Below are 25,918 nucleotides of genomic sequence, written 5' to 3'. Positions count from 1 at the left end.
GTTAGTCTTTAAGGTGCCACCCAGGGCCGGCTCCAGGCACCAGCTTGGCAAGCAGGTGCTTGGGGTGGCCACTCCGGAGAGGGGCGGCAGGTCCAGGTATTCGGCGGCAATTCGGCGGACGGTCCCTCACTCCCGCTCAGAGTGAAGGACCTCCCGCCGATCGCGGCTTTTTTTTTTTTTTTTTTTTTTGAGCTGCTTGGGGCAGCAAAAACCCTGGTGCCACCAGACTCCTTGTTGTTTTTGTGGATACAGACTAACACGGCTACCCCGATACTTGTTAAAACACAGGTCACATCCGGCCTTATAAATGATCACGTTACAATGACACTGACACTCTCTACTGCCAGGAAAAGGAATAACCCCCTCCATTGCTCACCCGGTGCTGAGATGCAGCCACCTCTGGGGAGGGGCACCTGGGGAACAGTGGCATATAACGCCACAAGGGGACAGCTCAGACTCGGATCCAGGTTTTAAAGGACTCTTATTAAAAAGGTTGCTTTTTTTTCTTTAAATTAACCCTTTAATAGAAAAACAACTTGGAAGGTTAAATTCCAGACACAGCAGGGACCCCAATTCTGTACAGGGGCCAGTACAGGGTGTACTCCCACACATAACTGTACCCCCATGCTCTGCAACCCCCCTCCCCCTTCCCCCCAGCACAGCCCCAAAGAGGGTCTGGAGGGTGGGAACTGAACCCCCCAATTGTTCCACTATTAAACAATCAAAAAAAAACTGATCTAAATGAGGGAACACACCCAAAAAAAAAAAAAAAAGCCAAAATCCTGCTGACCCCCTCCCAGGTCAAAGTTCAAAGGTCACAATGGACAAGTCACAGGTCAGTGATGATCCCCCATGTGAGAGGGATGAAAGGGCAAAGCACAAAAGTCAACAGGTCAAGGGCCCCAAAGTCACAGTGCAAGGGTCCCATCCAAAAGGCAAAGGTCAGAGTGGGAAGGCATTTTCAGGGGTTAGAGGTCAAAGTTCCCAGCCAAAAGTCAAGGGGCACAGTGGAAAGGTCAAAGGCCACAAGGGAAAGCTCACCACCAGCAGGTCAAAGGTCGCCACCAAATCTAACCAGCCACAGTGGAAAGGTGCCAACCAGAGTTCAAAGGTCACCGATGCAAAGATCCTGAGTAGGGTTCAAAGGTCACAATGGGCAGGTCAGTGTTCATAGGTCCCTGAGGAGAGGTCAAAAATCACAAGGGCGAGGTCCAACCATCCACAGCCCCAGGGCAAAGACAAGGGGCAAGGTCGCTGTTGAGAGGTCATTGCCCCAGGATCCTTGGCCAGAGGTTAAAGTTGAAAGGTCACAGCGCAAAGTCCCAGGTCGACAAGGTCAAAGGTCACAGCGGAAAGGTCAAAGTCCAAAGGTCCCCAGTGAAACGTGATGAGTTAAGGTCATAGTGGAAAGATCAACCGCCGAGCATTCACAGCAAAGGTCAGAGGTCGCCACAGAGGCCAATGGCTAAGGATTCCAGACAAAAGGTCACAAAGGTCATAGATCTGGAAAGGTCACAGATCAAAGGTCAGAGATTCCAATGCAGAAGCCAATCGCTGAGAGTCCCAGGTGAAAGGTCAGGGGTGACACCAGAAAAGGTCGACGTTCAAAGGTCCTCCATGGAAGGTGACCACTAAAGGTCAGAACTCACAGCGGAGAGGTCAAAGTCTAAAGGTCACAAGCAAAGGTCAGAGGCCACACTGGAGAGGTCAAAGTTCAAAAGGGTGACCAAAGGCTGAAAGCCAAGGTCAAAGGTTGCTGACGGGGGGGTCAGAGTTAAAAGGTCACGAGTGCAGGTCAGAGGCCACCGTGGACAGGTCACACTGGAGAGGTTGTTGCCAGCAGGAGGGTCAAAGTTCAAAGGTCAACTCAGGCCACCACGCAGCTCCTGTCCCGAGCCCCCCGCAGCCCCTGGCGCCTTTTGCCCCCTCCCTGCCGGGGGGGTCCCGCCTCAGCGGTCGGAGGGGGGCTGGCCCCGCCCCGCAGGTGGGGAGGCAGGGGGATGGGCTCCCCGAGGAAGTAGCCTTCCTCCTCCGAGTCCGAGGAGGAAGAGGAGGAGGAGGAGTCGTGCCAGGGGCCGCCGCGGCCCCGGAGGTAACGGCGCCGGTGGCTGGGGGGGAAGGCCCCCTCTGAGGCCGAATAGACCAAGCGCCGCCCCCCCCGGCCCTGCTCCTCCGGGGGGAGCCCCCCCTCAGGCTCCTCCTCCCCCGCCAGGTGCAGGGCGTTGTCGGAGGAGGAGCAGCGCCGGGCGCGGGGCCGGCGCCGATGCAGCTGGGCGCTGCGGGACCCCCCCGGCTCGCCCGCCACCAGGGGCTCGCGGAAGCTCACTCGGGGGGCGGCACCCCGGGGGAAGCCTCCCTCCCCCACCGCTGCCCCCCCGCCCTCCAGGGCGGGCCCCAGGCTGAGCCGGGGGGAGACCGAGAGCTTGGAGATGGAGCTGCTGGTCCAGTCGGCCCCCTTGGCCGGGGCCAGGCCTAGCTCGGGCATGGAGTGTCGGTGGGGGACGCCGCGGTGGAAATGGGACTCGGAACCTGGGGGGAGAGAGACGGGGCGGGGGGTTAGAGACAGGAGCTGCCATGCCGCCCACCTCCCCCCCCCCCCCGCCGGGAACCCCCCCCATCTGTGCAACCCCCGCTGCCCCCCTCTCCCCCCCTCCGGGATTGCTCCCCAGTCTCACCTCCTTCCTCCTCCTCCGGGGGTCGCGGGCAGGTGGAGGTGCCCCGCGAGGTGCATCCGGCCGGCTCGCCCCCCTCCTCCGCCCCGGGGGTCCCGCTCCAGCTGCGCCGCCCGCCAGGGTCCGAGCCCCGGGCTGGGGCAGGGCGGCCGGCGAAGGAGACGGAGCGGGCGACAGGCGGGCGGCGGAGGGGGGCCCGGCGCCTGTCCTGGGGGCGGGGGCCGTGGAGGGCCGAGTCGCAGGAGTCCGAGGCGCTGGCCTCGTCCCCGCCCAGGCTGCAGCCCCGGGAGCAGAAGATCTGCCCCCCCTTGGGGAGGAAGGGTTTGCCCAGCAGCGGCAGCCGGCAGCGGGTGCAGCAGAAGCAGGCGTCGGTGGCGTGCCAGTGCTGGCCCTCGTAGGTCATCTGGCCCTGGTTGATGCCTGTCGGGGGCAGAGATGGGGGCACAACGTCACCCAGGACTCCGGGGTTCTATTCCAGCTCTGGGAGGGGAGAGGGGGCTGGAACGGGGGGTGGGGCTGGGAGCCAGGACTCCTCCGTTCTATTCTGATGCCTGGGTGCTCCCTACACCCCCTGCCCCCACTTCCCGGGCACCTGCTTTCCTGCTTCATGAGTCCCCGGACACCTGGGTCCCTCTGCTGCCTAGGTGCTCCCTCCTTTTCCATTGCCTGGAGGCCGGGGACCCCCTGCTGCCCGGACGCCTGGGTCCTCCACTCTTTATTGTCCCCAGATACCAAGTCTCCCCACTCTCCACAGTCCCTGGATGCCATGTCCCCCTGCTGCCTAGACACTGGGGTGCCCTGCTCTCCAGGTCCCCAGACAGCAGGACCCCCTGCTGCCCAGATGCCGGGGTCCCCCCGCTCTTCATGGTCCCCAGATGCCGAGTCCCTCTGCTGCCTAGACACCAGGTCCCCCCGCTCTCCACAGTTCCCGTACACCAGGTCCCCCCACTGCCCGGTGTAGCCCATGGGGTTACTTTCCTAGCTTCCTATATTATATAATCGGTTTGATCAATTATATGATTTTGGTGTTTCCATTTCAGCAGCCATTATCTCGTTCTACTCGGCTGTAACGCAAGGAACCTGCAGGTCTGTATCCTGTCTGATTAGCTAGAGCGAGTTAGCACACGTGTCTGTAATCTTTGGCCTAGATAGCTGGGGCCCACCGGTTACCCCTTGTGACTCTGAATGGGGAACCAAATGTGTTTACCCAAACTCTGGGACGGACCGGTAACCGCAAGGGCATAGAAGTAACGGCTCAGGCCAAAGGAAACGCTTTCGAGAACGAGCTAATCGAGATGAATGCGCAGGACTATGTGAGAACGTGCCAGCCCAGGGAGTAAGCGTCCCCTATCCGGCTCAGATTTGAGCATGGACGGCCGGGCACAGGTTCGAATATTCTGGATACTGCCAGGACGCCATAAGGGAGCGAAGCGCCAGACACTCTAGAGCGGGACGACGTCTTTGGGGCGCTGTGATTCGGAGCTTTGGTTACTCGCTCGTTTGGTTGAATGGACTGAACTCGCTTCACTAATTCTGTAGCCTGATTTTGGGACAGTATCTGCTGGTCAGATCATTGGCGAGCCTATAATAAATCAGCCCTATATAATCAGGGGTTAACATCGGACGCCAGGGTCCGCCTGTTCTCCACGGTCCCCAGGTCCCCCCACTGCCCAGACGCTGGGGTCTCCCCGCTCTCCATGGCTCCCAGACACCAGCTCCCCCTGCTGCCTGGACGCCGGTGTCTGCCTCTTCTCCACGGTCCCCGGACACTGGGTCCCGCCACTTCCCAGATGCCAGGGTACTCCCACGCTCCATGGCTCCCAGACACCAGCTCCCCCTGCTGCCTGGACGCCGGCGTCTACCTATTCTCCACGGTCCCCACATGCTGGGTACCCCCACTGGCCGGATGCTGAGGTAACCCCGCTCTTCACGGTCCCCAGAACCCAGGTCCCCCCGCTGCCCGTACGCCGAGGTAACCCCGCTCTCCACGGTCCCCAGAACCCAGGTCCCCCCGCTGCCCGGACGCCGGGGTCCCCCCGCTCTCCACGGTCCCCAGACCCCGGGTCCCCCCGTTGCCCGGACGCCGGGGTCCCCCCGCTCTCCACGGTCCCCAGACCCCGGGTCCCCCCGTTGCCCGGACGCCGGGGTCCCCCCGCTCTCCACGGTCCCCAGACCCCGGGTCCCCCCGTTGCCCGGACGCCGGGGTCCCCCCGCTCTCCACGGTCCCCAGACCCCGGGTCCCCCCGTTGCCCGGACGCCGGGGTCCCCCCGCTCTCCACGGTCCCCAGACCCCGGGTCCCCCCGTTGCCCGGACGCCGGGGTCCCCCCGCTCTCCACGGTCCCCAGACCCCGGGTCCCCCCGTTGCCCGGACGCCGGGGTCCCCCCGCTCTCCACGGTCCCCAGACCCCGGGTCCCCCCGTTGCCCGGACGCCGGGGTCCCCCCGCTCTCCACGGTCCCCAGACCCCGGGTCCCCCCGTTGCCCGGACGCCGGGGTCCCCCCGCTCTCCACGGTCCCCAGACCCCGGGTCCCCCCGCTGCCCGGACGCCGGGGTCCCCCTACCGATGGGCTCCCCGCAGGCGTCGCAGTACTCGGCGTAGAGGGCCTGGTAGCAGCGGCAGCAGTAGGGGCGGCTCTGACGCATGACGTAACGCTGCCCGCCCAGCGCCTCCTCGCACTCGAAGCAGCAGAAATGGCGCATGTGCCAGTGGCGGCCCTCGGCCTCCGTGCACTCGTCGGCGAAGATGATCTGGAGGGAGATGGAGGCACGTCCCTCTGAGCCCCTGTGGGGACCCCCTCAGATTCCCCCCCAGGCCACTCTCCCGGACCCCACAATCCCAACCACAGAGAACCTGTCTGGACCATCAGATCCCCCCCACCGACCCCCTGATCCCCCCACCACGCTCCTGCCCCCTCCAGAGCCTCACCGCCGGCCCCCCGCCCTCACCTCGTCACAGGCCTGGCAGCGGGGTTTGAGGTGCTCGGCGTGGTGCCGCCCGCAGTAGATCTTCCCCTCCTGGTAGAAGTAGATGAGATCCACCAGCAGCTCCTGGCAGGTCGTGCACTGGAAGCACTGGGGGTGCCAGCAGGCCCCGTGCCCCGCCCGGCTGGCAAACACCGCGATGTCCCCGCCACGGATCTGCTTCCCGCACTGCCCCGCAGAGAGAGAGAGAGACCGGTCACAGGGAGCCAGGCACCTGGCCTGTCCCCTCTGGGGGGCGCCGGCTCCCACAAGCCCCAGGGCAGGGACTGGCTGGCTCAGGGGGGCGGGGAATGGGGCAGGGGCCTGTCCCCTCTAGGGGGCGCCAGCTCCCATCCAGCTCCAGGGCAGGGACTGGCTGGCTCAGGGGGGTGGGGAATGGGGCAGGGGCCTGTCCCCTCTGGGGGGCGCTGTCTCCCATCTGGCCCCGGGGCAGGGGGCTGGCTGGCTCAGGGGGGCGGGGAATGGGGCAGGGGCCTGTCCCCTCTAGGGGGCGCCGTCTCCCATCTGGCCCCAGGGCAGGGACTGGCTGGCTCAGGGGGGCAGGGAATGGGGCCGGGACTGTCCCCTCTAGGGGGCGCCGTCTCCCATCTGGCCCCAGGGCAGGGGGCTGGCTAGCGTGGGGGGCAGGGAATAGGGTAGGAGACTGTCAGATGCTGCAATGCCCCCTCTGGCCTGTAGGTGTCACTGCTCAGCTACTCGCTGACTGGTGCCTCCAAGGGCAGGGGGAGGGGAGCCCGAGCTCTGGGCGGGGCTTTGGGCGCAGGCCCCGCCCCTCCTCACCCAACAGATGAGTCTGGGCAGCATAGCCGGGACTGAGTGCTCAGCATGGGATTAGAGCTGCCGGGGTGTGAGCCAGAAAGAGAACCCAGGCGTCCGGGCTCCCAGCCCCCCCTGCTGTAACCACTAGTGTCCACTCCCCTCCCAGAGCTAGAGAGAGAACCCAGGCGTCCGGGCTCCCAGCCCCCCCTGCTCTAACCACTAGTGCCCACTCCCCTCCCAGAGCCAGAGAGAGAACCCAGGAGTCCTGGCTCCCAGCCCCCTTGCTCTAACCACCAGCCCCCACTCCCCTCCCAGAGCCGGGGAGAGAACCCAGGAGTCCTGGCTCCCAACCCCCCCTGCTCTAACCACTAGACCCCACTCCCCTCCCAGAACTCCCAATCAGCACCCACAACTCCCTGCCCTGCCGAGGGTGGCGTCCCGGCTCCCACAATGCTTTGCACAGCCCATGGGGGTGGGTTTTTGCTCCCAAAATCCCACTGGGGTAGTGGAGTGGGAGGGGCGAGAGGGGGCACAGGCGGGGGGGCGTGCTGGGTACCTGTTCACAGATGGCACCAGTAATGGTGACCGGGAACAGCCGGACCGTCCCCCGTCCGAGATTCTCCCGCTTCCGCTGCTGGGAGAAAAGCTTCAGCTCCTTCTTCTCTTCCTCCTCCAGAGGGCTGCAGTACTGAGCCTGGGACACGGAGAGACCAACTGAGCCAGCACCAAAATGCAGCCAACTCTGGGGCGGGGCAGCTGGGGAACCGCCGCACATAACGGCGCATGGGGACAGCTCACCCGGCGCTGAGATGCAGCCAGCTCTGGGGTGGGGCAGCTGGGGAACAGCCGCACATAACGGCGCATGGGGACAGCTCACCCGGCGCTGAGATGCAGCCAGCTCTGGGGTGGGGCAGCTGGGGAACAGCCGCACAGAGACACCACAGACCACTCTGAGGCGGAAAGAGAGACCAAGGGAGGCCGACTGGAATCCCTTGAACTGGGATTTGGCCCGGACGCCGGGGTTCGCTCCTGGTCTCTTGGGGGAAAATATGCCAGGGGAACTTTTAGATCAGGATCTCGTTTAGGGCCGCCTCCTGCCGCACGGAGCCGGCCTGCCAGCGGAGGGTGCCCCCCGGCCCAGCCCTCCAACCCGCTCCCCGCCCCCCAGAGCCTGGCCCCTCACCTCGCTGTCGTGGGGGGGCAGCTGGTGCAGGAGCTGGCGGATCCGGTACCGCTCTCCAGGACTGTTCACATAGGGCACCTTGTCCTCAGGGAGGCAGCTGAAGAACTGATACACCTGGCGTGGGGAGAAGGGCCGGGGGGGGGGGGGAAGAGGTGTCAGGCCCAGGGGGCATGGCCTGGCCACCCCAAGGGGTGTAGTCACAGAGCAGGGTTGGGGCTGGGATGGCCACAGGGGGAGGAGCTGGAAGCCCTGCGCCGTGCCTTCGATTTCCCCCCTCCACCCCCGTAGGTTATCTCTGGCCCCTATGCGGGCGTGGCTTCGGCCCCCTTGGGGGCGGGTCTAGGATCCCAATGGGGGGCGGTGTCCATGTACCTATGTGGGCGTGGCTTCCACCTCCAGGAATAAAGGGGTGGGGCTATGGGACACCTCACTACAGGAGGTGGGGCTCTCCCAGGGGGTGGGGGTCACCAGGGGGCGGGGCTTTGGGACCCCCAGGGGGCGGGGCTCACCTGCTCCGGCTTGAGGCCGGGCGGCACCCAGGCGTACTCCTCGGAGGCGCAGCCCGAGTCGTCGTCGGAGATCGAGTGGCGCTGGAAGTCCGAGATGAGCCGGCACATCATGCGCTCCAGGTCGACGGGCACCGCCCGCACTGCGTGCTCCTCCCGAGGGCACTTGCAGTGCTGGCAGATCTTCCTGGGGGCGGGGAGACCCTATAATAACACACCGCCCCCCCAGAGAGACCCTACAATAATGCACCGCCCCCCCCGAGAGACCCTACAATAACACACCGCCCCCCCCGAGAGACCTTACAATAATACACCAGCCCCACCCCTGGAGAGACCCTACAATAACGCACCGCCCCTCCCCCCCCCAGAGAGACCCTACAATAACACACTGGCCCCAACCCCGGAGAGACCCCACAACAATGCACTGCCCACCCCCACAGAGACCCTACAATAATGCACCAGCCCCACCCCTGGAGAGATCCCACAACAATGCACTGTCCATCCACAGAGAGACCCTACAATAACACATGCCCCCCCAGAGAGACCCGACAATAACACACGCCCCTCTTCGCCCTGGGAGAGACCCTACAATAAATACACTGAAGCAGAGGGTGACTCCTGGAGGACCAGGAGTGGGGCTGTAGGCTGGGCATGGGTGGGGGAAGGGGTCGGGGAGGAGTGTCTTGGGGAAGGGGTCACTGGGAGGGGGAGGGGCCCTGGTCTCATCCCCCTTCCCCCCATGCAGCAGGTGCAGAGTCTCCTTCAGCCCATTAACCCCAACGGCCTGGGCCTCACAGCACTACTGGGCTGGAAACGGGGCCCAGCTTGTCTGAGTCCCCCGCCGGGCACAAGGCCAGGCCCTTTGCTGCCTCATGGGGGGGAGAAGTGGGGAGTGCGGGAGGGTGCTGGGGGTGAGCGGGGTGGGATGGGCAGGAGGCTGGGGGCGGCTGCGATGGGCAGCGGGGTGGGTGCCGGGGGGCAGCAGGGTGCTGGGGGGCAGAGGGGTGGGTGCCGGGGGGGGCAGCAGGCCAGCGCAGGGTCCCTACCTCCATCCGTGCACCAGGAAGCCGGGGCACTGGTCCCCACACGTGTGGCACGGCTGCCCCCGGTCGGGGTCGGCATCTTCGGGCGGCTGCGGGGCGCAGACACAGAGCGTCACCACCCGCCACGGCCCCCCCCCCCCGAAACTGTGGGGTCTGGTGGTTAGAGCAGGGGAGCGGGTCTGGGAGCCAGGACTCCTGGGTCCCATCGCCGGCTCTGGGCGGGGTGGGGGTGTCTCTCCAGCCCCATGGCCACGCGCCCCGCTCTGAGCTGCCAAGGCAGAGGCTGGAGCCCCCCCAAACCCTGCCGGGGGGCAGGTCTGGGGCAGGGACAGGAGCCACCACCCCTGCACCCAGGGCATTGTGGGAGTCCAGACCCCAACCAGGGTGCCCCTGGGCATTGTGGGATCTCAAACGCCAACCAGGGCGCCCCAGGGCATTGTGGGTGCAAATCCCGCCAATCAGGGCACCCCGGGGATTGTGGGATCCCAGACGCCAACCAGGGCGCCCCAGGGCACTGTGGGAGTAAAACCCACCACCCCAGGGGATTGTGGGAGCCGAGCCACCAACCTCAGCCATGCAGGGGGCTCGTGGGAGCCGCGGTGCCGGGCCACCTGGGTCACGCTGGGGCTTGTGGGAGCTCAGACGCCAACCGCGCCGGCCCAGGGCATTGTGGGAGGCGAGAGCCGTCCCGCACGCCAGGACCTGCCCCAGCTCGGCTCAGCGGAGCGTGACGCACGCCGAGAGCTGGGCCGTGGCCAAGGGAGGGGGGCAGAGAGCAGGAGGGGCCGGGGGTGTAACTGGGCGTGTGTAATTGGGGGGGACCCACCCACCCACCCCCCCACCCCTTCCCCTTGGAGAAGGTCATGTCAAGGGGAGACCAAATATGGGGGAGTCATGCCGAGGAACCCACCCCCTATGCCAGAGGTGGGGTGGGTCGGGGCAGTGCCCAGCCTGGCAGAGGAGACAAGCCGGGGAAGGGGGTGAATGAGAGAAAGACCGCGGCCCCCTTGACCCTAATCACACCTCAGCAACCCGCCCCCCCACTCCCCACAGCACCCCCTGCTGGGAGAGGCCGGCACTGGAGTAGCCGGGAGCTCCCCCCACAACCTGCGCTCCTGCCCCGCTCCCCACAGCAATCCTGTGCCCCTTCTCCAGCCCCCCACCGTCCCTCCCCACCCCGGGTCCCCATACACAGCCCCCCAACCTCCCCTCCTGTCCCACGGCCTCTAAGTCAGGACCCCTTTCCCCGGCACAGTGCCCCCAAGCACTGCCCCTCCCAACTCAAGGGCCCCCAAGACATCGTCGTCCCCTCTGCCCCCCATTCAGGAAATCCTCTCCCCCCACAGCCCCNAACAGGGACCCCCTCAGTTAGGTCCAGCTTGGGGTCCCAGGGCATCCCAGCCCCCCCCCCTTTGGGGGGTCAGAGCCATCTCTGCCTCCCAGCCATCTCTCCAGCCTGCTTCCAGCCCTCTCCCTTTTAGCCACCCCTCCCACAGCCTTTGTTCCGTTTCCCGGCCCCCGGAGTCACCTGACCTCCAACCCCTTCCTGGGTTCTCATGTTACAAGCTCAGGTATGTTCCCTTGGGCCGACTCCCATCCCCCGATGCAGACCATCCTAGTCACACTCCCCTGTCGGCATTCACAGACCCCAGCAAGAACAGTCCCAGTTCGTCACATCTCTCTCCCCTTCGAGACCGAACTGAGCGGGGTCACTTTAGCCAGTGACTGACAGTAACAAAGACCCCAGGCCAGTAAAAGCTCCGTAGCAGCCTCTGCTGGGTACGCCAGGTTCCCTGGTGCCCTGAGAGGGGAATGTCATGGGCCCGGCACAGCAGCTGGCGGCGATACTTCTGGGGTACCACCAGCTGCCTCCTGATCCCCCCTGACTCCATTTTCCCTGGGGGAGCCCATTCTCGGTACAGAAACCCCTTCTCCCACAGGAACCTTTTCCGGCCACCTCGTCCCATGGTCTGTACCGCATTGAGGTCGGCCAGGTCCCTTATCTTCCGCAAGGAGGGATCTCTCTGCAACTCGGCCTGGAACTCAGCAGCTGGGACAGGGATGGCCACCTGCTCTTTCTCGCCCGCTGGGTCTGAAGCTGCAGCCTCCCTGAGCCGTGTCCCTGGGCGTTCCCTCCCCACCAGGTTAGGGTCCTACGCCTCAGGCAAGGCACCCCCCCCAAGGCCAGGGCGCAGTGCCCCTCGCCGGCTCTGACTGCGGGTCACAACCAGTGCCTTTTGGGGGTTGCTTGGCCAGTTCTCCAGGTCCCCCCCCATCAATACCTCAGTGGGCAAATACGGGTGTACCCCCACATCCTTGGGGCTCCTTGGCCCCCCACTTCAGGTGTACCCTTGCCACGGGCACTTTGACTGGTGTTCCGCCCACCCCCGTCAGGGTCAGGTAGGAGTTGGGCACCACCTGATCTGGGGCCACCACCTCGGGCCGGGCCAGCGTCACCTCTGCGCCCGTATCCCAGTATCCATTGACCTTCCTCCCATCCACCTCCAGGGGAACAAGGTACTCTCTCCGGAGGGACAGCCCCGCGCCCACCGTATAAACCCAAAACCCTGAGTCTGGGGCATCCAGCCCCCTAAAGGAGCTGGCCTGGGGCCCTTCTCTCTCTTGAGCAGTTGATAAGCTGCCAGCCCCTCTTGCGTGAGAAGCCTGCCCCTCCTCCGTCTGGGCCTCTACCAAGTTAACCCTATGCGGGTTCGGTCTGCTCAGTCTGTCCTTGAGCTTGGGGCACTGGGCCCGAACGTGGCCTCTTTGGCCGCAGTAATAGCAACTCATGTCCTGTGGGTCCCCTCGAGCCGGTCGGTTGTCCCTGACGCTGGGCATTCCCCGTGGGAGGGGATTCCCCATATTCCCCCTTTGGGAGGTCCCAGGGTGACTCTCTCTCTGCATCGCAGCGGGCCTATTCCTTTGGGGCTCCTCCCTGCCACCCCCTGACCGGCTCTTTACAAACTCATCGGCCAGCTGCCCGGCGTGTCGCGGGTTCTCTGGCTTTCTGTCCACCAACCACAGCCTCAGGTCGGATGGGCACCGCTCATACAGTTGCTCCAGTACCAGCAGTTTAATCAGGTCCTCCTTCGTCTGGGCCCCACCAGCCCACTTGCTGGCGTATCTTTCCATGCGGACGGCTAGTTGCAGATATGAGATCTCAGGGGTTTTATCTTGACTCCGGAACCTTTCCCGGTACATCTCAGGAGTCAGCCCAAACTCTCGTAGCAGGGCCTTTTTGAATAGTTCGTAGTCCCCTTTCTCTGCCTCTCCCAGTTGGCGGTACAATGCCACGGATTTGGGGTCCAGTAAGGGGGTAAGGACCCGGAGTCTGTCCGCGGGATCAACCCGGTGCAGCTCGCAGGCCGTCTCAAAGGCCTCCAGGAAGTCATCCATGTCCTCCCCCTCCTTGCGTGGGGCCAGGATGCACTTATCAAAGCTCCGTGCAGTCCTGGGTCCCCCCTCACTCACCGCAGCCGGGGGTTCGCTGCCCTTCAATCTCGCCAGTTCCAGGTCATGCTGACGCTGTCTCTCATTCTCCTCCCGTTCATGCTGTCTCTGTCTCTCTTTCTCCTCCCGTTCATGCTGACGCTGTCTCTCTTTCTCCTCCCGTTCATGCTGACGCTGTCTCTCTTCATGCTGTCTCTGTTGTTCACGGTCCTCCAGCTCTCTTAGTTTTAGCTCTTTCTCCCATTCCAGCCAATTCCGCTCCACGGATGTCGAACGTCGCCGGGAGGATCCTCTGCTGGCCGGCGGGCTTCGCCGGGGGGATCCCCTGCTGGCCGGGGAGGGGGGTCACGGCGCCTTCGGTATTTGCTGGGCTCCTCCCCACCCTTCCCCTAGGCATAGGAAGGAGGGGTCTCGGGAGGCCCTCAGCAGCCGGCTGACCACTCCCAGCTGGGACAGACACTGGTGCCTGCGCTGCATTTGCCAGGCTGCTTCCCTGAGACACAGGGATCAGTTCATTCGCGCGATCTCCCGCCTCCAGCCGGGCAATGAGCTGTTCTTTGGTGAGCCTCCCAATGCGCAGCCGCCTCTGCTTGCACAGCTCCACCAGGTCGCTCTTAAGCCGCTTGGCATACATCTTCCTGCTGGCCACTCACCGGCCTGTGTGCTCACAGCTCCCCACAGTTCCCAGGGGGACCCCTAGTGTGCCAGCCCTTCTCGAGGTCACCACCTCTCTGCCAGGGTCGAGCTGCAGACTCCTCCGCCCCTGGGACCACTCGCTGCGATCCCCCCGGGGGACCCTGTTACTGCAAAAGTCCTTCTCGCTGGTCACACACTCCCAGGGGTAATAACCGTCTCTCTCTCACTCTTCAGCACGCCTGGTCCCCGTCAATCCCCCTTCGTTTTACTGCTCCCCAGTCACTTACTGCAGGAAGCGCCGTCCACGGGGTGCAGTAGATCCCACCGCTGCCACCAGTTGTCACGGAGTATTGGGGGGCTCAGGGCCCTGCACCCCCGGCTTCCTGCGATTCACCATGACTCTCAGCCAGCCAGTAAAGCAGAAGGTTTATTTGGATGACAGGAATACAGTCCAAGACAGGTCTTGCAGGCACAGACAACAGGGCCCCCCTCAGTTAGGTCCAGCTTGGGGTCCCAGGGCATGCCAGCCCACCCCCCTTTGGGGGGTCAGAGCCATCTCTGCCTCCCAGCCATCTCTCCAGCCTGCTTCCAGCCTGCTTCCAGCACTCTCCCTTTTAGCCACCCCTCCCACAGCCTTTTTCAGTTTCCCGGGCCCCGGAGTCACCTGACCTCCAACCCCCTCCTGGGTTCTCATGTTACAAGCTCAGGTATGTTCCCTTGGGCCGACTCCCATCCCCCGATGCAGACCATCCTAGTCACACTCCCCTGTCAGCATTCACACACCCCAGCAAGAACAGTCCCAGTTCGTCACACCAGGACTCCTGGGTTCTCTCCCTGGCTCTGGGAGGGGAGTGGGGGCTGGTGGTTAGAGCAGGGGGGGCTGGGAACCAGGACTCCTGGGTTCTCTCCCTGGCTCTGGGAGGGGAGTGGGGCCTAGTGGTTAGAGCAGGGGGGCTGGGAGCCAGGACTCCTTGTTGTACTTAAAACACTGTCCAGGATCTTTTCAGGGGGGATGAGGCAAAGCGCCACATTTCTTGGTAATACATGTATCCATCCACACGGTGTCACATGTGTACGGTGTATCTCACACACACACACACACACACACTCCGGCTTGTTGTTGTTAGTTAGATGTGGGGCGGGAGGGGGGTAGTCGATCCGGATCGACGCTCCCATGTTGACAAGACGAGTCCCGGAGTCCTGTGCAAGACACCCCATTTTTATAGCGGCTTCAAAATCTGTATCCGTCGGTCCTTTGTGCTGCTCCCTCTGGGGTGTCCCACTGCTGCCACATTTCTTTGCCAAGGGGGATTTCTGAAAGCAGGTCCTGGCGTCTAACCCCCGAGGCCGCCAATATGTCTGAGCTTCGCTAGTGAGCCCCCTGGACACGTGTTCGTGTCCTTAGTCTCCGCGGGGTGCAGCTGTCTGGGGGGGCTGCCTCCCGCAGCCACCCCTCGTTCATTCAACGGGGCAGCTGACTAAAAGGGGGGGGGAATCTATTCTACTCCGAGTGAAAAGACATTTTTCTTCTACCTTAACCATCCGTAGGGGCGATACCGAGCTCAGTACAAAGTTCCCATATCAAAGGGCTTCCCATCTTTAAAAAAGGGAAGGAGGAGGATCCGGGGAACTACAGGCCAGTCAGCCTCACCTCAGTCCCTGGAAAAATCATGGAGCAGGTCCTCAAGGAATCAATTATGAAACATTTAGAGGAGAGGAAAGTGATCAGGAACAGTCAGCATGGATTCACGAGGGGGAAGTCGTGCCTGACTAACCTAATTGCCTTCTATGATGAGATAACTGGCTCTGTGGATGAGGGGAAAGCAGTGGATGTGTTATTCCTTGACTTTAGCAAAGCTTTTGATACGGTCTCCCACAGTATTCTTGCCGCCAAGTTAAAGAAGTATGGGCTGGATGAATGGACTGTAAGGTGGATAGAAAGCTGGCTAGATCGTCGGGCTCAACGGGTAGTGATCAATGGCTCCATGTCTAGTTGACAGCCGGTTTCAAGCGGAGTGCCCCAAGGGTCGGTCCTGGGGCCGGTTTTGTTTAATATCTTTATTAATGATCTGGAGGATGGTGTGGACTGCACTCTCAGCAAGTTTGCAGATGACACTAAACTAGGAGGCATGGTAGATACACTAGAGGGTAGGAATCAGATACAGAGGGACCTAGACAAATTAGAGGATTGGGCCGAAAAAAACCTGATGAGGTTCAACAAGGACAAGTGCAGAGTCCTGCACTTAGGACGGAAGAATCCCATGCACTGCTACAGACTAGGGACCGAATGGCTAGGTAGCAGTTCTGCAGAAAAGGACCTAGGGGTCACAGTGGACGAGAAGCTGGATATGAGTCAACAGTGTGCTCTTGTTGCCAAGAAGGCTAACGGCATTTTGGGCTGTATAAGTAGGGGCATTGCCAGCAGATCGAGGAACGTGATCGTTCCCCTTTATTCGACATTGGTGAGGCCTCATCTGGAATACTGTGTCCAGTTTTGGGCCCCACACTACAAGAAGGATGTGGAAAAATTGGAAAAAGTCCAGCGGAGGGCAACAAAAATGATTAGGGGTCTGGAGCACATGACTTATGAGGAGAGGCTGAGGGAACTGGGATTGTTTAGTCCCCAGAAGAGAAGAATGAGGGGGGATTTGATAGCTGCCTTCAACTACCTGAAGGGGGGTTCCAAAGAGGATGGAGCTCGGCTGTTCTCAGTGGTGGCAGATGACCGAACAAGGAGCGATGGTCTCACGCTGCAGTGGGGGAGGTCCAGGTTGGATATCAGGAAAAACTATTTCACTAAGAGGGTGGTGAAACACTGGAATGGGTTCCCTAGGGAGGTGGTGGAATATCCTTCCTTGGAGGTTTTTAAGGCCCAGCTTGACGAAGCCCTGGCTGGGATGATTTAGTTGGGGATTGGTCCTGCTTTGAGCAGGGGGTTGGACTAGATACCTCCTGAGGTCCCTTCCAGCCCTGAGATTCTATGATTCTATGATTCTATGACGCAAAGTGGCATGAAAACGGAGCTCACACGTAGATAGACCCGGTACAAAGTCATAGGAAAGTTGTGCGAAGATGCTTAATGCAGAGATTTATCTACAGCCTGGGTTCTCTCCCCGGCTCCGGGAGGGAAGGGCAGGGGAGGGGGAGCAGGACTCCTGGGTTCTCTCCCCGCTCTGGGAGGGGAGTGGGGGCTGGTGGTTAGAGGAGGGGACACTGGGGCCTGGACTCCTGGGTTCTCGCCCCGGCTCCGGGAGGGGAGTGGGGTCTGGTGGTTAGAGCAGCGGGTGCTGGGGCCTGGACTCCTGGGTTCTCTCCCCGGCTCTGGGAGGGGAGTGGGGGCTGGTGGTTAGAGGAGGGGACACTGGGGCCCGGACTCCTGGGTTCTCGCCCCGGCTCCGGGAGGGGGGGGGGCAGGACGCCTGGGTTCTGGTCACAGCACTAACACCCCCCCCCGCCCCCCTGCCAGGCTGTGAGATCTTCTCGGACGCGGGGAATCATGCCTCCATGATCCAGGGCATCCGCAACAGCGGGGTCCCCAAACACGTCTTCCGGCACAACGACCCCCAGCACCTGGCCCAGCTGCTGGGGCGCAGCCCCCCCGGCGTCCCCAAGATCGTGGCCTTTGAGACCGTGCACTCCATGGACGGTAGGGACCCCCCGCTCTTCCGCCCCCCCACGGTCCCACATCCCAGAGACCCCCCCCACAGCTGCTCCCTCTCCCCCCGCAGGTGGGATCTGCCCCCTGGAGGAGCTGTGTGATGTGGCCCACGCGCACGGCGCCCTCACCTTCGTGGACGAGGTTCACGCCGTGGGGCTGTACGGCGCCCGTGGGGCCGGCATCGGGGAGCGCGACGGGGTGCTGGGCAAGGTCGACATCGTCTCCGGCACCCTGGGTGAGTCGGGGGGGAGAGGTACCGTGGGGCGGGGGCCTGGGCAGGGGGCGCTCTCCCTTGGCAGTCAGTCCCGGGCACTGGGGGGTGCTGTGGGGCAGGGAGCGGGCCAGAGGCACTAGGGGGCGCTGTGCTGTGGGGCGGGGGTCTCTCCCCGGCAGGTGGGGCCGGGCACTAGGGGGCGCTGTGCTGTGGGGCAGGGGGCTCTCCCCGGCAGGCGGGGCCGGGCGCTAGGGGGCGCTGTGCTGTGGGGCAGGGGGTCTCCCGGCAGGCGGGGGCTGGGCATTAGGGGGCGCTGTGCTGTGGGGCTGGGGGGTCTCCCCGGCAGGCCCTGTCTCACCCCGCTCTCCCCCCCAGGGAAGGCCTTCGGCTGCGTGGGGGGGTACATCGCCAGCACAGCGGCGCTGGTGGACACGGTTCGCTCCTACGCGGCCGGCTTCATCTTCACCACCTCGCTGCCCCCGCCGGTGCTGGCCGGCGCCCTGGCCTCCCTGCGGGTGCTGGCCGGGCCCGAGGGCCGGGGGCTGCGCCGGGCCCACCAGCGCAACGTCAAGCACATGCGGCAGCTGCTAATGGACGCCGGGCTGCCCGTCGTCAGCTGCCCCAGCCACATCATCCCCATCCGGGTACGGCCGGACGCCTGGGTCCTCGGGCCAGGGGCTTGAGCAGGGGGGGCTGGGAGCCAGGACTCCTGGGTTCTCTCCCCGTCTCTGGGAGGGGAGTGGGGTCTAGGGGTTAGAGCAGGAGGGGCTGGGAGCCGGGACTCCTGGGTTCTCTCCCCGGCTCTGGGAGGAGAGTGGGGGCTGGTGGGTTAGAGCAGGGGGGGCTGGGAGCCAGGACTCCTGGGTTCTCTCCCTGGCTCTGAGAGGGGAGTGGGGGCTGGTGGTTAGAGCAGGGGGGCTGGGAGCCAGGCCTCCTGGGTTCTCTCCCCAGCTCTGGGAGGGGAGTGGGGTCTGGTGGGTTGGAGGTGTATGTGTGTGGGGCGTGGAGGGGGGAGGGGGTATTTCCCGGACTCCTGTGTCCCACCCTTGTCTCTCCGGTTCCCCCCCCCTGCAGGTGGGCGACGCGGCCCTGAACTCCCGGCTCTGTGACCTTCTCCTGTCCCAGCACAACATCTACGTCCAGGCCATCAACTACCCCACGGTGCCCCGGGGCGAGGAGCTGCTGCGCCTGGCGCCCTCCCCCCACCACACGCCCCCCATGATGGACTACTTTGTGGGTGAGGGCAGCGGGCTGGGGGGGGTAAACGGGAGGCGGGATGGGAGGGGGCACTTGGGGGGTCAGTCGGTGAAGGATGAAGATCCTGGGGGGAGGGGAGATTAGGGGCAGCGGGGGGGGGTCTGGGGACAGAGGTCAGGGGTCACACGCCAGTCCCCCCCCTACAGCTGGTGCAGTGAGGGGCTGGGAGGGTACCTGGGGGGGCACAGAGGTCTCACCCCATCTCCCCCCCCCCAGAGCGGCTGGTGCAGGGCTGGCAGGACGTGGGGCTCCCCCTGCAGCCCCCCGCGTCCTCCTCCTGCCACTTCTGCCAGCGGCCCCTGCACTTCGCCCTCATGAGCGAGTGGGAGAGAGATTCCTTCGGCAGCCTGGGGGCCCAGTGCCTCACCAGCAGCGCCTGAGCCCGGGACGGACCCCCCCGGCGTGGGACGGCCGGACAGACCCCCCCCGGCGTGGGACGGATGGACGGACCCCCCCGGCGTGGGACGGACGGACAGACCCCCCCAGCACCACCTGACAAGGGCTCTAAATAAAACCCGTTCAGCTTGTGTCTGTGTCCCTGACTACATGGAACCCAGGCGTCCGGGCACCCATCCCCCCACTGCTCCCCTCCCAGAGCCGGGGAGAGAACCCAGGAGTCCTGGCTCCCAGCCCTCCGCTATAACCCATTGAATCCCAGGCCAAGTCTTCCCCCACCATGTGGGCCCCTGGGCTCCCTGCCTGGGTGGCAGGGGGTCACGGTTGCACTTGGCCATGGGGTAGCCCCACGGTGCTCTGTGTGTGTGTGGGGGGGGGGTTGTGCCCATCTTGCCCCCTCTCTGCAGCCCACCTGCTCCAGAGTGGGGCTTGACCTCCCTACCTGCCACCCCCCGCCTATTCCAGAGCCAGGCTGCCCCCCCACAGACAAGGTTTCAGGAACTCACTGTATCAGCCCCCCCCGAACCCCCATCTGCAGCTGGGGGCCTTGGCAGCGGGGCTGGGGGGATTGGAGGAGGTGTCCCAAGGTGCTGCGGCCTTTTGTTTCCGGGGGGGGGTGTTTGGGGTTTTTTTACATGTTGCAGTTGCTGGAATTAAGTTATTTTGTGTCTCCCCCCTCGTGTGCCAATGGGGGGGTGGCAGATTTGGGGGGCGTTTCCCTCGCCTCAGGTCTTGCCCCCCACTTTCCCCTCTAGTGTTGAGTCATAGAGCAAAGGGGGGGACTGTACTGTGTTGTGACTATCGGGGTCACCTCGCTTGACCCCCCACCCCCACATCGGAGCATCCGTCTCCTCCCCAGCGTGTGGGGCTCTCGGGGGGAAGGGGGAGCTCCTGCCACCCCCATGGGAAAAAAAATTATAAAACATTTTGTTAGTCAAAGAAGAAAAAAGGGCCGCGGGGGGGGAGTCTGTAACCCTCCCCACAGGGGGTTGTGACCTCCCCGATGGGGAGGGATCCCTGCTCGGGGAGGGGGGGCACCAGGCAGGGTTTAAATGACATCGGAGTATTTAGCCCATTGGGTCCTTTATGTGGGGGGAACTTGTGCGCCCCCCCTTCTGCCCTCCCAGCAGACATCGCACGGAGGGGGGGGGGGCTGTTAAACCCCCTTTGTGGGGGCTACAGACTCACGACCCCCCCATGTGGCCAAGGTGGGAATAGCAACCCCCCCCGCTCCGAGACACCGCCCCCCCCCCCCGGCGCTGTCCTAGTTACAGACATTTTTGGAAGAAAAGTTTGGAGTGTTTCCTGCGGGGAGGGGGCAAATGGGGCGCGGGGGGGGTCACTGTGGTTCCTGCTGCCCCACTGCCTGGCATCCCCGCCCCCGGGCTCCCCCCCCCGGGAAACACTGACCCCCCCCAGCCCAGCCATCAGCCCCCCCTCTCCCCCCGAGACCTCGTGGTCATGGAGGGGGCCTGGAAGGGGTCAGGTGTGAGGGACACCCCCGATCTCTGGGGGCGCCCCCCACTGCGCCCGGACACCAGTGGGGGGGTTACCCCCGGGACTGGCGGACAGGATGGGGGGCCCACGGGGGGGCGCTGTTTGTCACCAGGGAAAGCCGGGGGGGGGAAATCAGGTGATTCGGTCACATGACTAGCTTCACAGCTGGGTCCTGATGGGTCTCCGAGCCCCCACCCCATCCCCTAGAGAGCCCCCCCTTAGCTCCTGTCCCCCCCCCCCCCGCTCTCTGTCTGACCCGCCCCATCTGGGAGGGTCACCCCAATCCCGGGGGGCGGGGGAGGAGCAGCCGGGCGCCCCCTGCGCGCAGAGCCGGCCGGACGCCTGGGTTCCGCCCCCCGCCCCCACTCAGCTCGTCTGGCCAGGGGGCCGGGCCGGGCCAAGCGCTGAATGTTGCCATCGGTTGCTGCTGCACCGCCTCCCCCCCAGGCACCGAGCACGGGGGGGTGAGAACCCAGGCGTCCGGGCTCCCCCGCACCCCAACCCGCCAGACGCCACTCCCAGAGAACCCAGGCGTCCGGCCCTAACCCCTGAGGTGCAGGTATGGGGGAATGGGGAGCAGGTACTGGACGCGGGGGAGACCGGGACTTGGATAGCAAGGGGTGGGTACTGAGTGGGGTGGTGGGGGGCCACGGGGGGGTGCGAGGTGTGGGGCTGGCAGAGGGGACGCAAGAGGGGCCCACGCCTCTGCCACCCTCCAGGTCTGGGTCTATGCTCTAGTCTTGGGGGGTATGGGGCCGGGTGGGTTAAAGGCCTGGGGGGCTGAGCAGGGCACAGGCTGTGGTCCCAGATGGCTGCCCCAAGGTGGGGAGATGCAGTGACAGGGGTGGGGGGAGGCTGGGAGCCAGGACTCCTGGGTTCTCTCCCCAGCTCGGGGGGCTCTGGCTAGTGGGTTAGAGCGGGGGGGCTGGAAGCCCGGACTCCTGGGTTCTCTCCCTGGCTCTGGGAGGGGAAGGGGGGGGGCTAGTGGGTTAGAGCAGGGGGGGCTGGGAGCCAGGACTCCTGGGTTCTCTCCCCAGCTCGGGGAGGGGAGGGCTAGTGGGTTAGAGCGGGGGGGGCTGGGAGCCTGGGCTCCTGGGTTCTCTCCCCAGCTCGGGGGGGGGGGGCCTCGGGCTAGTGGGTTAGAGCGGGGGGGGGCTGGGAGGGGAAGGGGGGCTAGTGGGTTAGACCAATGGCCCTGGGGTACTCAGAGGTCTTCCAGGGGGTCCATCAACTCATCTGGAGATTTGCCTGGTTCTGTGGTTCCCAAACTGGGGTTTGTGAAATGTTCTTTGGGGGGGAGGGGGGCTCTCTAACAGCGGCCAGACAGAGCTGTCCCTAGGGCCCCAGGGGCCAGCAGCCCGAGCCCCTGGACTTCCAAGAACGAAGCCAATCAAAGCCGGTGTCTCTAACCCACTGAGGAGATTTAAACTTCGACTCCTTATAAGAAATGGAAAAGGAGGCGGATAATTTTTGGTTGGTTTTAACATTCAATCGGCAGCGAGTGGCCTTCGTAACGTGATGACGAAGAACAAGGTTCAGCTTCGGTGGAACGTGCGTCGTTTGCCTGCACTGCTCAAGACCCGAGTCCTTGGGGGGGTTGATCTGGTGGGTAGTGTGGACATGCCCTGAGTTGGTGCTTAAACCCCTTCCTGCTGTTCACATCTGAGACTCCCTGGTGAAACGAGGCCTCGGCTCATGACAAGGGATTGAGCAACGGACGCGCGGTCGCGGAAGTGGGCTGCCGCCTTCATCATGTAATACGCATGCCATAAAACCCGGTGTTAGCTTTCCCAGAGCTCGGCCTTTCTCGGTTATACTCCGGTCAAGGAGAAAATCCCTGGCGAGGTTCATTTGTAGGAGGGGGTTCGCGAGACGGGACGTTTTAGTGAAAGGGGCTCCCGGGTGGGTAACGTTTGGGAACCACTGGCCTGGTTTTACACCAGACTCTGAAAAGCACTAGTGGAGCCAGTCCCCACTAATGTCACCCGGACACGGCCTTGGTCACGCGGCTCCGTGTCTACACACATTGTACAACTGTTACTGGGGCGGCGGCATTCAGCACCAAAAAATTCTGCGCCCAATATTTCAAAATCCGGCCAGTTTTATTGGTCGAGCAAACACAGGCAGAGGCCCCAGCCTGGCCAGGGGGAGCACTGTGCCCCCCCTCCCAACCCCCGTCCCCAGACTCGGTGGTGGGGCTGCCCCCCACCCAGCCCCAGAAACACTGTTGGGCACTGCCCCTCGGCGCCAGGCAGGATCCAAGTGTGGAGGGGCCCAGTGGGGATCTGGGAGCTGGGGGGGGGTGTCTAGGTGTGGGGGCAGCTGGATGCACAGAGGCTGGGGGGGGTCCAGGTGAAGGGGTTTGGGGGGGCTGCAGCTGAGGGGCGGGGCCTTTTATAGGCCCCGCCCCTCTGACACCACCTAGCGGCCGCTCTCTCCGACCGCCCGGGCAGAAGGGCGCATGCGCGGCTGGTCCGGCCACCCCATTGGCCGGCCCGTGGCGCGGCCGGGTATAAAAGTGGGCGCGGCCCCCGCGCGGGGAGCGGCGGCTGCTGCTGCATCCGGAGCAGGGAGTCGGAGGGAGCGGCGGGGCCGGGCCGGGCGAAGGGACCCCGGCGTCCGGTCTGGCTGGGGCCCGGCTCCGGGCATCTGCTGGCGACCGGACCGGACCCGACCGGACACACGTGCTCCGCGTGTCTCTCCGCGGGGGTGAGTCCGAGGAGCGGAACTCGCCGAGCACCTGCGGGGCAATAAAGCGAGACCGGGGCTGCTCTGCCCGGCTGCGGGCGCTTCCCACGGGGGTGAGCCCGGCAGGGACCCACCCGGGCAGCGCTAGTGTCCGTGTCTGTGAAGGGAAATCGTGTCCCCTGCGAGAAGAGGGACGGGGCCCAATGTAAAGTGATCCACGGCCATGCAGAGGCGGTCAACCAGGGGGGGTCGGGCCAGAGAATGGGGGGNAAACCAAACCAGCCAGACTAGGAGGACTACATGAGGCATTAGCCTTAGGTGTTCTTACACCTGGAAGAGACTATATATCTGCCTTCTCTCAATGGGTCCATTGTGTAGGATAGACAGCATAATCCTAACCAGTAAACCATAACCTTGTCTTGGACCTTGGTTGCAACAATGATTTATATGGTCCCAGATTATATCAATAACGTCACCCCCCCCCCCCCCCCAATGCAAAATTGATGCTTGGGCAAATGTTTGGAACCCAAATAGCAACAATACCATCTTCTGTGCTAACAGCTATTAGCAAGTCCTTGCTATCATTTATTCGGCCATGACTCTGAGTTGCAAGCTGTAATCTGCACCAGAGAAACATTTTCCTGCCCAATAAGATTTTGCTGCTCTGTGATTCACTTCTGACATGCCTAGCCCCTTTGACTTGGAGCTTTTGTCACAAGGCCTCATATGCTCTTTGCTCACCCATTGCAACTGCTCTTTAAAAATCGTTATGAAAACCAATACCCCAGTAAAAGAAAAAAGGTTCTCCTGATCCCAAAGGACCAAGCTACCCACAAATCATGCTGTGGCCAATCCTTTAGATAGAGATGAGAGTTAGAATTGGTTAAATGGATTCAATTCCATACAGTAATGGCAAAGTTCTTGGTTCAGAGCTTCATTGAAGACAAGATGGAGATGATGAATTCTCTCCATGGGTCAATTGTGTAGCTGATGGTCCTTAATGGGCCATATAATCATAACCTTGTCTTAGACACCTCATTTACAGCAGCTGGCAGCGATTAACCTTTCCAGGGCATATGGGGGGGGTTTTGCTTGGGTACTCTTACTCTCCCAGTTGTCAACCAACTGGCCTTATAGTTTGGGCCCCTGTGCCTCACTGCTCCTGCTTCAGTGGGATCCCCTGCCCTCAGTATTCGCTCATCGGCCCCTGAACTGTCCCTCACAGCCCCCTTGGGAGGTCAGAGCCCTGTCTGCCAGCCAGAGCCAGCCCCTGAAACTCATGTTACATGCTCCAGTGTCTTCCCTCAAGGCCAATCCCCCAATGCAAACCATCCTAGCTGCACTCCCCTGACTTCCCAGCCAACCTCCCCACTTAGCATTCAAGGACCACATTAAGAACAGTCCCAGTTCGTCACACACGCCCCCGACAAGGTGGCTCCCTATTCCCCCCCCCCCCCCCCCCAACGACACCAACCCAGAGTCTTTCAGCATCTTTATTTATAAAAATAGACAGAGTTTTCTCTTTCGTACAAAACCCAAGAGTTACAAATAGAATTGAAGGGTTTACAGGGTGAGGAAGGGGGAACAGGACCACAATGCCCTGCACCAACAGCAGAGGGGGATTCTTCCTCTCTTCCTCCTCTGCGGCCCCCATACAGGAGCCAGGGAGTGAACCTCCAGAAGGAGCTGCTCCAGCCCGTGCCTCCCGCTCACGAGCACCCCTTGCCGGCCCAGCGGAAGAAGTCGCAGCGGGCACGGGGGTCGTTGGGGCGCCCTGGGGGCCGGGCACAGACATAGAAACGCCGCCCACGGTTGGGGCCGGGTTTGCGGACAGTTCGGAGGGCGCAGGGCTCCCCGTGGGCTGGGCAGCAGGGCGGAGGAGCCGGGCCAGGCAGCACCGCGCGCCAGCGGGCTGTGCTGCTGGGCTGGGTGCCCGCTGCCTGCCCCATTGTCAGCTCCCTGGGCACCATGCCATTGCAGGGCTCCTGTTGTCTGACCTGCCCCAGTATATCCTGGGCCGGTTCCTGTGTCCCGTGCCCTGAGGCATTCTGGTCCAACTCTTGTCCGCCCTGCCCTGGTGCATTCTGGGCCGTGCCTGTCCCCAGCTGGCCCTGTGCGGCTCTGAAATAGCGCAGCAGGTCCGCTTGCCCCCTGGGCAGGCGTCTCCCCCTCCGTGCAGAGCACCCCGGTCCCGCCCCTGCCCCTCGACACGTCCCACAGCCTCCCGCGGCCCCTGCTCCCCGCTCCACCCTGACCAGGAACCGGCTGAGCTTCTGCTGGGTGCCGGCGAATTCGGGCATGTGGCGGGTGCAGAGTGGGGGGCAGCGGGGCGCTGGCAGAAAGGTGGCCGCTAGCTCAGCCAACACGGGGCAGTGGTCAGAGCCGGGCACCTCGGGCAGGACGCGGGCATCCCGCAGCTCGGCCAGCGCCAGGGCCCGGTCAGCCAGGACGTAGTCTATCCGTGTGCCGTGGTTGGTGAGCCGGGCGCCGGTGTCGATGCGCCAGCAGGTGAAGGCGTAGGGCTGGCTGGGGTGCAGGAGGCGGAAGGTGTCGACGAAGAGCCCCTGCCCGTCTGGCGCCCACAGGAACCCGTCCAGCCAGCGCCGGCCTGGGTGCTCCCGGAACACCTCCTGCAGAAGGGAGAGGGGAGGGTCAGTATCCGGGAGAACCCAGGAGTCCTGGCTCCCCCTCCTAACCACTACACCTCACTCCCCTTCCTGAGCTGGGGACAGAACTCAGGCGTCCTGGCTCCCCACCAACCCCCCAGATTAGAGGGGGGACCCCCCCGGGCACTAACCGGGTCCCCTGGCTCACAGTGGTCGATGGGCCGATGCGATGTGTTGATATCCCCCAAGATCACGACGTGGCTGGAAGACAAAAAATGGGGCGGGGGGGGGGGGGGCAGGAGGCTGGAGGGATGAGCCCAGGCAGTGAGAGGACGGGGAGGGGGGGGGGGGCGGGAGTCCCAGGGAGGGC

The 25,918-nt window shown here is 63.6% G+C and overlaps 3 protein-coding genes across 3 annotated transcripts in view; 1 reads left to right on the top strand and 2 right to left on the bottom strand.

Annotated features, from left to right (window-relative positions):
- Positions 1-645: 645 nt before the first annotated feature.
- On the bottom strand, positions 646-9,957 carry PRICKLE3 (prickle planar cell polarity protein 3). Its single transcript, XM_034792910.1, has 9 exons — positions 9,714-9,957; positions 9,150-9,235; positions 8,107-8,290; positions 7,598-7,711; positions 6,971-7,108; positions 5,620-5,823; positions 5,235-5,421; positions 2,676-3,092; positions 646-2,529 (listed from the first exon to the last, which is right to left on the bottom strand). The coding sequence occupies exons 1-9, from the start codon at positions 9,720-9,722 to the stop codon at positions 1,868-1,870; spliced, it is 2,001 nt and encodes a 666-aa protein (XP_034648801.1). The 5' UTR covers positions 9,723-9,957; the 3' UTR covers positions 646-1,867.
- A 6,683-nt stretch (positions 9,958-16,640) lies between these two features.
- On the top strand, positions 16,641-18,890 carry ALAS2 (5'-aminolevulinate synthase 2; the record flags this gene model as incomplete). The annotated part of the gene is made up of 5 exons (XM_034792758.1): positions 16,641-16,878; positions 16,961-17,125; positions 17,480-17,748; positions 18,179-18,341; positions 18,578-18,890. Coding segments are annotated over 5 exons (999 nt in total), but the record flags the coding sequence as incomplete, so codon positions are not given.
- A 5,672-nt stretch (positions 18,891-24,562) lies between these two features.
- Positions 24,563-25,918, bottom strand: part of APEX2 (apurinic/apyrimidinic endodeoxyribonuclease 2) — a 2,649-nt gene continuing 1,293 nt past the window's right edge. Inside the window, exons 4-5 of the mRNA XM_034792911.1 lie at positions 25,740-25,809; positions 24,563-25,572 (exon numbers count right to left, since the gene is read on the bottom strand). Of these exons, the coding sequence (XP_034648802.1) occupies positions 24,652-25,572; positions 25,740-25,809 (991 nt within the window). The 3' untranslated portion in view covers positions 24,563-24,651. The remainder of the gene's footprint in view (positions 25,573-25,739; positions 25,810-25,918) is intronic.

This window comes from Trachemys scripta, chromosome 16 (assembly GCF_013100865.1).
Source record: "Trachemys scripta elegans isolate TJP31775 chromosome 16, CAS_Tse_1.0, whole genome shotgun sequence".
In the NCBI taxonomy this organism is placed as follows: domain Eukaryota; kingdom Metazoa; phylum Chordata; order Testudines; family Emydidae; genus Trachemys; species Trachemys scripta.
The sequence above is the reverse complement of the archived record's forward strand: the minus strand, read 5'-3'. Positions and strand labels throughout refer to the sequence as shown.

What these genes read in the sequence shown, in the direction of transcription:
- PRICKLE3 (XM_034792910.1), bottom strand. An exon ending in TGCCCCCCCACGACAGCGAG is followed by an intron (nt 7,109 to 7,597) that starts GTGAGGGGCCAG and finishes TCCGTGTCCCAG; the next exon opens with GCTCAGTACTGCAGCCCTCT. An exon ending in CCCGGAGGAGGAGGAAGGAG is followed by an intron (nt 2,530 to 2,675) that starts GTGAGACTGGGG and finishes CTCTCCCCCCAG; the next exon opens with GTTCCGAGTCCCATTTCCAC.